The sequence below is a fragment of the Accipiter gentilis genome, chromosome 12 (assembly GCF_929443795.1).
Source record: "Accipiter gentilis chromosome 12, bAccGen1.1, whole genome shotgun sequence".
In the NCBI taxonomy this organism is placed as follows: Eukaryota; Metazoa; Chordata; class Aves; order Accipitriformes; family Accipitridae; genus Astur; species Astur gentilis.
The window spans coordinates 24,789,821-24,802,462 of NC_064891.1; the positions used below are offsets into that span (position 1 = coordinate 24,789,821).

The window sequence follows — 12,642 nt, forward strand, 5'->3', positions numbered from 1 at the left end:
GCTTCAGTTTGTGTCCTTTTATCACCCTTGCCCCTCCTTCGGGCGGGCACTCCCACTCATTAGGCCAATTAGGTAGCCTTTGGGCTGTGGGCTTGGGGGTTGTTTGGGGCGTAGCTTCCCCTTCCCTGCAGACATGATCTTTTGAAATACAGGGTGAGCTGCCCTGTTCAGGACACCAGAACAGGGAGCTGTGCACCCTCCAGCAGGCCCTCCCCCTCCTGGTGCTGATGGGTGCTGATGAGCTGCTTCTCACCTGTGGTTCCTTGCTAGGCAGAGGTCGTCCTTATGCAGAACTTGCTCCACCACAACGTTTGAGACATTAACTCCTTCAGTCTCTCACACCATCCCGCCAGTTTTTTACCCAGTGAAGAATGCACCTGTCCGGCCACGAGCAGCCAGTTTCTCCAGAATGCTGTGGTAAACGGTGTCAAAGGCTTTACTATAGTCCAGGGAAACACATCCACAACCTTTCCCTCATCCAGCTACATCCCTTCTCATCTAGTACGTTCCTCTTTGCGATGGCCTTTCACTACTTTCTCTTGCGTGTTCCCTTTCAAGTCATCCCTGCCCCAGACTGACTCCACTGGGGTGATCCAGGCATCCCTTCTAGGCTGCGTGTTTAAACCTTCCTCTGATCATTCTGTTCCCTTGAAGAAACTCAGTCTGTTTGGTGTGTTTCTTGTAGTACCATGCTTCAGCACGGAGCGGCCACTCCAAATGAGCTGAGCAGAGCTCAGAGAAGGGTTATTTTGTGCATCCTGCGTATTCCTTTCTGCACCTACAAACCAGGTGGCCTGCTCCAGCTGCTGTGGCTGGAACAACCAAAACACAACGGAAAGCAAAAACCACCGACAACAACCTTGTGATCCCACTAGCCCTCAAGAAAAAGGGCGGGAGAAGCAGTTATATGGCACCTACTCCTTGCTTAAGCGTTGCTTCCTTCTCCTTGCCGAACTGTCCCAAATAACTTCTGCGTTGTGCCCGGGTGCTGGCAGCCCCCCTGCCGTGCTTGTGTCACTTACAGATGCGGTGACGCTGCCCTCCCCCGCCATTGTGAAGGCTCCTGCCTCGCCAGGCCAAAGCCAGAGCCCAGGCATGATTTGGGGTCCTGCTGCTCCGCATAGACACTTGGTGAAATGCTTGTGGAAAAAGGAAAGGCTGTTTCTTTGGACTACGCGGTCTGCTTTGTTTGAAAGAGGGGGGAAAAAGCAAACCAAACCCGCCAAGTTCAATGGGAGGGATGGCCACGTATTGTGGAGGGAGGGCTGGCTGCAAACCTGTGCGGTTGGGTCTTCAAAGCGAGGCTGTTTGCGGGTGACACGTGCTTGTTATTTAGCCTGACCCTATTAGGGATGTTTGAGTCTTACAAACTGAGCCTAAAAAGGGAGACCAACAGTTAGACAGGAAAAGGAAAGTCAGCAAAAAAAAGGGCTGTACTCAGTCCGGCCAAAGGTTGACCTGAGTGTCCACACATCTGACCATAAGGAGATGGCAACAAAAGCATAAAGCCAGAGCAGTTATTTAGGATACTCCAACTACTATTCTGGCCTCGTAATTTTCAGCTCATCAGTGTTACCTATTCAACAAACCTCAGTGTTGTCCAAACTTGTCTCAAACCCATGTAAATATTATGCATCCAGAAGATCCTTTGGCAAGAAGTCCTAGAGGTTTTTCTGTCAGTTGGCTGAGAAGCTGTCACCTCAACAGCCATTGCGCCTTGTCTCACTGCCCTGCCACATGGCATGGAGACCCTGGTAGATGTCTGCTCAGCCCAAGCCATCCCCTCTCACTTATCCCCCGCACCCCTCCAGGAGCCTCCCTATGTCGTGGGGCTCAGCCCCTCCTCCCCACCGCAGCGCATTGCCTTGTACAGAGGGGCAGAAGGCAGAAGAGGATGGGGTCTGCCCGCTGGTTACCTTGTGTTGCCACACTTGCACTGAAGGAACTCAGTGTTCAGGGTTTCACCCCAGTCCTGGCAAGGACTTGCTCTGGAGCGGCAGTGCCTCCCCCCCCGCCATCTTCTGCTTATGTGTTTCTCAGAGTGGGTCTCTCTGGCTGTGTTCAAGATAAACACGTTTTTCTCTTCCAGTATGTGAAAACCAAATTAATTTGCCCGGTGTATGCGATGAGCTCACTGGGTGCAATGTTTCCAGAAAAAGTAGGGGTTTTATGCTCCTTGACTAGAAGCCTGAGGTCCAGCCAGGTTTAGAACCCAGTCACTTACCCAGGTGAGGGCTTAAGAAGACACGAGGGAAGGGCTTAGGAGATATACTGAGGGAAAGCCCCGACTTCTCCAGTGACCCAGCACAGACGGGCAGCTCACAACCAGACCCACGCTGACACAAGGCTTCTGCAAGACAGACAATGAGCAGGATCAGGCCTCCCTTGCCAGGCTGTATATGGTCTGGGGCAGGTGTCTGAGAAAACCAGGCAGCAGGCAGGACGCTGTCTGCTGGGCTCAGGTATAAATCAGGTGGATTGCAATATGGTAGATGCGATACCTCAAAGCATCACTAGTGCCAGTTGTGCAGGGGTTGAAAGTTAGCCTGCAGGATGCTGTACAAAGAAAAAGTTGGGCACAATTAGATTAAAGGCAGACATGTTGGGTTTTCACCTTGATTTTCTTCTTCAAAACAAATATGAGTCAACTGTCCAGAGGCTTGCCTGCATCTTAGCTGCTACAGGAAGAAAGGACCTGGCTTGGTGTTTTACAGCGCTTCCATCTGAATTTGAAGTCAGAAACTTGTTTCGGCGCAGCTGGACATAGCACAGCACGGAGTCTGGCAGAGCTTGCTTCTCACTATCTCGGGATAGCCTACATTTGGCAGGTATAATAGTTTGTCACACCAGAAGCAAGGTCAAAGTACGCAGAGCTACACATGCTCTTCAAGTACATACAAACGCCAATGATTAGCCACAGTTAGATAGTTGATATAAGCTACTATTGGGCAATTAGAGCTCTCGCTATGCTTTCTTTAGAGGTGTGCACAATTCCTGCCAGATAGATAGCACAAGTATTTAATTTCTTGTGATCAAACAGCAGGGTCCTAACAGCAGAAGTCAAAACCTATCCTCTTGCTCTTAAAGCTGCACATGAGATATTAGCTCAAAACTTGATTGCCTGGTCACTTGGCATGGGAGCAACAACCGCTTGAGGAAGCAAACTGGCTGCTATTGCACCTTGACTTAGGCAAGTGCAAGTGAACTGGTGGCACTTAAATGGGGCTGAAGCTTTATGCCTTGACTTCCCTATGAGAAAGGAGTCATATTCACTTGCAAAAGATATGTCTGTACTAATGAAATCCTAATAATACCAGTCTTTCTCACCTGTTCCTTTAGAGATCAAAATGTGTCCCTGTAATTCACAGAACAAGCATCATTATTGGGGAGTCGGTGCAATATGTATGCAATGAAGAAATCATAATGTCTGTAATATTCTGTGGTACATTAATGGTTGGAGTTGAGAATCTTAAGGGTCTTTTCCAACCTAAGTGATTCTATGATTCTATGTTTATGAGCGATACATTACCACCTGTTTCTGGAATCCTGTCAGATACAGGACTTATGTCTAAGTTTATGCTATTTGAAATTACTGAACTATCTATTTTATAATTGAGAAACTATTTGCAAGAGAAAGAGCAATTTGTACCTTAGCTACGTGCAGATTCTAGTACAAGCTGGACAAAGGGACTCTGCACAGTGTGGCTTAAATGTTATGTAGGACAACTGAAGTCAACATTTTTTAAAAAAAAAAGTTACTAATTCCCTCTGCTGCAACTGCACAAACAAGGATTACTTTGGCTGTCAGGCCAGTCCACTGCTTTGCTAGTATCCCTAAAAGCAGCTCCTTCAGACTGCCTCAGCGAACATGCCTTGAAAGTGTTCTGCCTGTTGAAAGTAAAAATTTCCAGTTTCTGTGCAAGTAACAGTCCAAAACATTGTCTAGCAAGAGAAAACCCAACACTAACTTTCCCCTTCCTTTCCTCAGAAGAGCTGTGGATGCAGACCACAGGAAAGCTCCCTCTCTGCTTCTCCAGTAGTTTTCTAAAGGAGGTGCACAGCACAGACATGATTTGCTGATTGTGAGTGTTTAACAGATGTTGCAGTCTTCTTTATAACTCAGAAATGAGATGCATTTGTTACCTGGTTGGTTTGAGGCTGCAGGAGGTGAAGGGCCTCAGATCCAATGCTTATAAGGGAAGGAACAGGAAAGCAGGGGAGAGGCAGCTGCCAGCTGCTGCCCCATCGTGCACGGTGAATACTGACAGGCCTGTGCCAGCAGCTCCAGGAATAACGAATGGGAAATGGTGTTCCAAAATAAGACACTTTCACAACCCCTGTCATCAAGAAAACTGAAAGATTACTCATGTTTCCAGAGGCAGAATGTGCCAGGGTGGGAAGAGGAGTCACTAGGTTCTCCCTGAGCAGGAGCTTTAGTCTTGGTGTTGCCGCACCCTCCCCTCTCTGCCATTTCTTTGCAGATACCTGGAGTGGAAGCAAGAGGGACCAGCGGTGGCTGGGAGCAGCAGTACTGTCCTTGTGACACAGTGGGGGCCCAGACACCAGAGAAAGTCTTGCCTGGCCATCTCAGGAAGCGTCCCTACAAATGGAGCTTGCCCCTTGAGCAAGCGCCACGCTCACCACAGCGCTTCCAGTTCTTTGGTCTAGCCCAAGTGAGTGACCTCTCTTACTGGTTGTAAACCATGGCGAGAACCAAGAGAGCCAGGATCAAGTCTTGATGCCTGTGGCAGCCTCTTCTAGCTTCTCACTGGTGTGCTGTAGAGGCTGCGGGCAGCAGCCACGAAAGTAGCAGCTTCCTACACGGAGGGAAGTAACTGCAGAGAGCAATGAAAGCATCGCTTTTCCATTCTGTCAGCTCCAGGTAACTGCAGTAGCCACACTGCATTGCACACTGTGCCCCAACCACTTGGGGGAAAGCACACGATGGTGAAGTGAGCACCTTTTGGAAAAGATTAGAAGTTTGCATGTCTTTGGAGATGAGGCACGTCATACACGTTGCTTGCAGCAACAGTCAAGGATGGTCTGAATTCTTGAGGGGCAAAAGGTAGGAAATGAATAGCAGGCTTTGCTATTAAGAACACAACTTTACGGAATAATATAAAGGAATATAAATTCTTGTTAAGAAATCTACACCCACTGTGCATGCTATAGGAAATACAAGACAGGAGGACTTCTGTCCTAGTTTTATTTTTTTTTTTTAACAACACCTGCTTCAATGAAAGATTGAAACAGTCAAACTAAAACAGACATTATATGCTCATACCATTTACAATATTTACATAATATACATTTTTTTTTGCTCAACAGGTAATTATAGTGCAAGTGAAAAGAATCACTGGTGTAAAAAGTTAAATTTTCCTGCTTGAACTAACAAGTGGGATAAATGCACTTCACAGTAAGCAAGCGTAGTTGTCACTTCACAGTGACAGGTCCTGCTGAGTTTTATTTACACCAAGCCTAAGCCAGAAAATCGATGAGTGAGTTCACAAGTGATCCCTTCTTCATTCTAACATCGTACATCAGAATCGCAGCGTTGAACTTTCTACTGTGCAAATAGATAGCAACTAATTTCAAATGCTGTTGTATTAAATGCTAAAATATATTTTAACTTCCTTATTATACATGCTATAAAATTACACTAAAAAGTTCAAGTTTCCAAAGTAACAATTAGCTTTCTATATATATAGTCTATATGTAACTTTTTAATTTTTAATTTTTATTTTTTTTTTAAATACCCAGGATAAAGATATACCAGCTTCAGTATAGCTGTGGTTTTTCATAAGCATCTACCAAAGTACTGTACATAACCAAAGCCTCATCTAAAACTTAGTTTTCCAGGTATGCTACTTTGGTCACCCTTTCGTTCTCCCTCCCCTTCTTTTTAAAGTGCCTTTCCACATGTCTCACTCCCTGGCTGTGCTACCTTTTAACCTCAGGCTATGCTGCCCTTCTGGCAGAAGGGCTGAAATTCAGTCCCCTCCAACTAATGAGCCAAGTCACTTGGCCAGACGGACAAGCAGCTGGCAATATTTCTCACCTCTTGGAGTGTTCCTTCAATAGAGTACTGCAATCTCCAGGTCAGACATAATTTAATTCTGTCAAATACCTGACATGAACAGGAACTACTTTAGACCAGATTTTGTTTCATAGCCATGTACAGGGGTGCTTTTCCATACACAAGCTGTACTCACACTACTATGGCCTAAGTGCAAAACAGAGTGCACGGTGGTCTTAGCTGCATGGTTCAACAAAAAGCAGTCAGATTTTACAGATACACCTTATCACCCACCCTAGTTATTTTCTCCATGGTTTTATCCTCAAGTAGCACCACCCATTTAAAATTTTCACCTTTTTGATATATATATATACACACCCTTTAATATTTTTTTAATATATATATATATATACACACACACACATATATCTGGCATCGGTACGTTCACCACAGGAGAAACTTATTTACAGTTAGTCAGAAAAATTAAATTGTATCAAGTTACAGTATACCAAAACAAAATTGGCATTTGTGCTTTCTGTTTGTAGAGGAGTAATTTTTGTCATTTCAAAAAAAGTTTATCTTTTTATTTGCATCAAGACGTCACATGATGAAAAAGTTAGAAAACAGCTAGGATTGAGAATTACAGAGCATCAGCTTTCCTCATATGCCCCACTAAGTCTACAGAATAGCCACTTTCTATAAAAATTCTCCATTCAAACACCTATGTGGTTACCCAAGCTTGCTTGAGGATCTTCTTAATAAATAATAACACAGAGCAGAAGAACCATGCATCCTGTCTTGCACTGTGCACATTCATGAGATAAAAGTTTCTGCCTTCACTGAGTAACACATTAATAGAACAGCAGTTAAACTTCACTTTTTACTCAGGACCTCAAAGTGCTTTTAAAAAGAATGAAATACCCCCATTCTACTTGGTAGTTAAGAGGCACAAGGAATAAGGCTTGAATTACTGTCTTCAGACACTGACCAGGCCGCGGAAACCCAGGGCTTAAACTCCAGATTCTCTCCAATCTGTTCACCGGGTTGGAGAATCCCATTTTCTCAGGTAATCTCTACTCTTGGATGTAGATGCTTGTTTATAATCTGTAACATTAACATAAAAAATAGTGGCTCCACAGCCCAAACAGCCCAGCTGTACTTCAGTAAAGGTAGTTCTCTCTTGAAAGCATGAAATAGTTTCATAAGAAAGCTGTTTGATTAAAAACAGAGCTAAGTTTAACCTTCATAGCAACTTAGTAAATACAGGTAGTCTGATACAGCAGGCATAAGTAGCTCTTTCACTGGGCTAACAAGTATTTTCTGGGCAGTTGTAATTTCAGCACAGGGCTACATAAAAGTGACCACCTGCCTCATCTGTTTATGCTTCAGTAACCACAGGAGAACAAAAAAGTATTGCTAAGATATACAATATTAAATAACTCATTAAAAACTAAAGGTGAATTTATTTTTTTTTTAAAATACAAGGCCTGTCAGGCTGGGCGCTGAAGGCAGACTGCTGCCATCCACTTCAGGAACTAAAATATACAGCATGTGTACTGTTACTTTGCAAGCATTTTCATTGTTTTAGGAGTAAGAGATCTTCTGTGTCCTAATAGGAAGTCATAGCATTCACATTCATTTCAGGAAACATTAACCTCTGGCGGACCACAAACTACTCTTCCTTTAGCTATTATCTATGTGCACGTTTGCAATGCTTTTTCACAGGCTTCTTGTAAATGGAGGTTTCTTCTAGTCCTCCGTTTTGACAAACTACCCTCTCAGAGATGGCTGCAGGATCCCTTTTTCGACGAGGTGAGATTTCAGGGTTTTATACACGCTTAGTTGTTGCTCAGGCTGAAGTATCAACAGCTGTTTCAGTAATTTGCTGGGATTTGGACCCCTGCCAATGAAAAAAGAATATTTTTTTTTGTGAGCAGGAGCTCTAAAGAAACTTTTCAACAGCTTTCCATTTTCCTCTTGCTGCACAAACAATGCCTTCCCTTTTTTGGGGACACCAAGTTACGGATTTCTCCCAGTCTATCTCTTCAGGATGCATGGGCGAGCATTACTGGCAAAGCATACTCCTTAGCTCAATTTGAACAGAAACTAAAAAGCATTTCTTGTATTTGCTGTCAAATGGGGATATTAAGAAAGCTTATGACAAGTAAGATTCACTGATTCATCCTTAATCACTATAATCAACATTTTTCATCAACAGATCTTTTTTAGTTTAGTATCTGTTGCCAGATAAGTTGTGTACTATTGAACTAAATGGAAAGTTGACTAAGTCGGTAAAGAAAACCACAAATTAAACCAAGCTTTTCTAAATAACAGCCTCATTTTCAGCTAGTCACTTATTTACAATCTACTTCTAAGATGGACCAAATACAAGGCAAAGTATCTGTTGTTAATTAGGTATCTAATAATTATTTAGCCATATGCATTTACAAAACTAAGGACATGTATCAATTTGGACATCCACAGCCCCTTGATCCCCTCCCTGCCCCAGGAACTAAAATGACTGACTGTAAGAGAATTGTCATTCCCATGATTTCTTCTTGAAAGCTGGTGGGGTTCAGGGAAGTTGAGCAGTATTTTTAAGTTGTCTCCTCTCATTAACCATAGTGTTTTCCTCTTACACAGAAAATCCCAAGTTAAGTGACTAAGAAATACTGAAACTTAGAGGAAGAACTGCAGTCTTATAACCTACAGGCTCTTCAGGAACCACACAGGGAAAGCAGATGCTGCAGCAACCCTCCTGCCCAAAACCCCATCCTTATACCTCCCTGTAAAGGAGGTAAATTCTAGTAAAACTTCTAAGAGGCTGTTATGCAAAACTTTCTGGTATTTAGGGTACACAGGTTACCTTTAACAGTAGTCATAGAAACGTTAAGGCATAGCTTGAACCTGGCACAAATCCTAGGCAGTGACATACGTTTTCTTAATAGTTCTGTATTTGAAATCATTGCATAAATCGGATTTTGAAACCTGCAATCTCTGCTACGCTAACAGTGCGGGACATTAATCATATGAAGGAACTATGGTGCAGCTCCTATGCAAGCTTAAGCAGTTAATATTGTAAAAAGCTCATACCTTATGAAGCTGGTGATATAGACATGAACAAAAGTGGCCATCAAGTACTGACAATCAAAGCGATCCATTATCCCACCGTGCCCAGGGATTGTATCTGCGAAATCCTTTTGGGTGTGAAGGATGGGGAGAGCCGGGGGGGGGGAAAATCATGGTCAGTGATTCCGATGAAACACACTCCGATGTATCGCTTGACAGCAGCACATTAAGGCCGCAATTAAGCTACAGTTTCACTGCATTGAGCCAAAAAGTGCAAGAGCCTCCTTTGCTAAAGTACTTTTTAACTGCAAAGGTGAGTCAAGGGGTGAGAAGAAAAAGAAGAGATGAAGCACCCTGTCCGTAGTATCACACAAGAGGACAGTGGTAGGTCAAGTGCAGGTTTGCCAGTACTGAGTACACTTGCGTGCCTATACATACTTCATTTTATAGCAAGCCTCTTAAGCTAAAGGCTGTCGTCTCTTGCCTCTGCAGAATCTAATTCTCCTCTTTTTCACTTTTATTGCTTTATCCTCTACTGGTAGCTGCCGCTGAAGCACTTGTTACCAGGGAATATATATTTGCTACAAGAGAAGCAGTAACCTGTGGACTCTTTCCACTGTCTAACACAGGCTTTGCAAGTCATACTGCCCATTCACCTGCTGTTTTTTTCACTGGTCTCTTGGTAACCATAGTTAAAAACCTCAATGTGTGCATACACTATAAATATAATTAACTGAATCAAAAAACCCTGTAGTGAAAAAATTATCGCTACTTAAAAAAAAATATTTCTGATCCAAACAAAGCTCAATACACTACCTTTGTGTTACCCAGTCTTGTCTGTAGAACAGGTTTATCAGTCAAACTACCCACATATATCTTTTTTGTCATCCACACTCACTTGTGCACTCACTAGGTGAAACCCCTGACCTTAGTCATGTGGGGCGGCTGCCAGCAAGTTAAACCAGTCCTGTGCTGGTGCCACTCCAGCACTCCAGGGCTGAGCAGGCATGGAGTGTCTAACCTAACCTACGTGCTGCCTTCAGTAATGATTCCACAATACCCCTGTCTTCCCGACAGTCCTTTTGTCACCACCTCGGGGGCCAGAAGTATTAAAAAAAACCCTACTTTTTAATGTTCTACTTTAAGAATAAGTGCTGCTTTTCAGAAGCATTTTTTTCCCCCAAAAGCCCTTCTTCACACAAAGTCCTTTGCTACCTGGATGTACAGGTACAACAGCGGATGAGGCTGTAGCTAGCAAAGTGCTGGACAAGCTGCTTGGACCGGCATAAGAAAGAGGGGTAAGTACAAGCACATGTATGGGGGTTCAGCACAAACAGAGAGGTTTATATGCTTCCGTACAAAGCATGTGCCAAAATTGGTGGACAAAGGGAACAACAAGAAGAACAACAAGCGGCAGGATAAGAATTACAGCAGTCCTACCAAGACATAAAGAAGGTCAGAAGAAAATTTGGGGCTGCCCTCTTCCCATACTCCTGCTGCCACTTAATACCAGCCAGGGACAACACTGCCACAAGCGACAGCACACACCTTGCAATAAACAGAGGTTAGCATGTCACATCATTTGCCAATACACACTTTTGTTACAAGGCGGCACTGTATTGGCAAAGGCAGCCAAACATCTCACGCTTTGGTCAACCTGACAAGTTAGCATCTGAGTACTACACAAACACTATTGGTAAAACACAGCCAGCCACAATCCAAAGGGCAAACGGCAGTCGGTGCTTCTTAGGCATCTACAGATTGCCTTTCATGTCAAGTATAGTATCTCACATCTTGCTTCTCTAAACCACTTCTGCAATGTGACTTGGATGAGTAATTATCAATCAAAATATGAAACCAAATTATTCTTAGATTTCCAACACTAAAGTCACATGTTGATGATGCAAAGTTTTAAGAATAACATGTACATATATCTGATAAAACTAAGTACTGCTGCTGATGCTAAAAAACAGCTCAAACATCATCGCACCTTAGTAGAAACACTAGGTACTACAATGAATGATTAAAAAACCCAAACAAACCCACCAATTTATCTAATTCAAAGAGAAAACCAAACAAAATTGGCTTACAGGAGTCGTTACATACCTTGATTTTGAAAGCTCTTTTAAATCCACTGGCAAAGAATCCTCCAAATGGCCCAATTAATGAGGCAAATGTTGACAGTGCAATGCTGTGCATCTGAAATGGGTACATATTCACTGTTTCCTACAAGAAAAATGATTAGCACTGTATTTCAATATGTTTGCTTGTAGGCATTTTAAGCTTAAATATTTTTAAATGGGGCTCGTACAGAGCAAATTTCTGCAAAGCTCCAGTTTTCCTGACACAAACTAATACTGTAGAGAAAGGAAAAGTAGACACACTGCAGAAAGCTGCTGAACGGTCTGGTCATGTGAACAGGATGAAGTATTTGGGGTTGCTGGAGCAGCTGACTTTAACAAATGATGTGGTTTTCAGCCAATCCTTTAGCTGATCATAAAGAACAATACTACTAATCCCGTAACGTATGATGGGACTCTCTAGTCTTTCCTGGCTCCGCTTTTCCAGCTCCATTTCCTGTAAACAAAGGAGCTTTCCACAAATTCCTAGTATTGCTCTAGTAAGTGACCCAATGCTCTCCACAAACTTGTCACCTTCACGCAATTCACTGTCACTTCTTTCAAGTGCTCTCACAAGATAGATATGAATTTCTCACTAGTCCATCATACTGTCACCTTTGTGTATGTACGGCAGTAATGGGAGATAAAAGGTTTACCCCCATTAATACTTTTTGGTTTGCATTTAAACAGATATTTTTCCTCTCAGCCTGTTCACAGACTTGAAATTTGTTTTGATCCTTTCAAGTTCTTACAGATAAGAGAGACTTCATTGGCAACAGGTATCTGTTTTCCTTCCTGACACAGATTAGGGAAAAGGGGGGGGGGGGGGGGGGGGGGTTGGTTGGGTTGGTTTGGGTTTGTTGTTTTGGGGTTTGGTTTTTTTTTTGATTGGGGTTTTCTGGCTTGTTTGGGGTTTCTGTTTTGGGGGTTGGTGATTTGGGGTTTTTTTTGTAACTCAGCTTTGAGCACTTTCAAGTCAATGGTACAACCTCCAGCCTTTGAGGGAATGCTATGCTGGCCTCATCCCTAAGGGCAGAGCACACCTCGCCTGGAAAGTCTTGAAAAATACCATCTGTAGCTGAAAAATCCTGTACGTTCTGTTTCTAATTTGTATGACAGCTGGCCAACACCAATTAACTTCTTGACTAGTTTGTGCAGTTATCTTAAGACACCTTTCTTTTAGGCTAAACTATTCAGTTGGTCAAACAGAAAAGTTTATGAGTTGGAATTAAGTCAATTTTGTTGAAAGAACATCTCAACATCTTTTGACACCAAGCAAAATGTCTTCCAAACATAACATCTGGTCATACTTCTGAGAGAGAACATCAGGAATTGAGTAACAGAGGGAAAACTAAAACCAGGCTGTTGCCCAAACAAGTAGATTCAATTTTACTTTCTATAAAGTGCTAAAACTAATTCTCTCCTCAAAAGGCTCGT

General features: G+C 43.1%; 1 protein-coding gene across 1 annotated transcript in view; it reads right to left on the minus strand.

The window, feature by feature from the left end:
- Positions 1-6,416: 6,416 nt before the first annotated feature.
- The window catches only part of CDS1 (CDP-diacylglycerol synthase 1), a 36,724-nt gene continuing 30,498 nt past the window's right edge, over positions 6,417-12,642 (minus strand). The window contains exons 11-13 of the mRNA XM_049815180.1: positions 11,192-11,311; positions 9,110-9,213; positions 6,417-7,916 (exon numbers count right to left, since the gene is read on the minus strand). Coding sequence (XP_049671137.1) covers positions 7,787-7,916; positions 9,110-9,213; positions 11,192-11,311 — 354 coding nt within the window. The 3' untranslated portion in view covers positions 6,417-7,786. The remainder of the gene's footprint in view (positions 7,917-9,109; positions 9,214-11,191; positions 11,312-12,642) is intronic.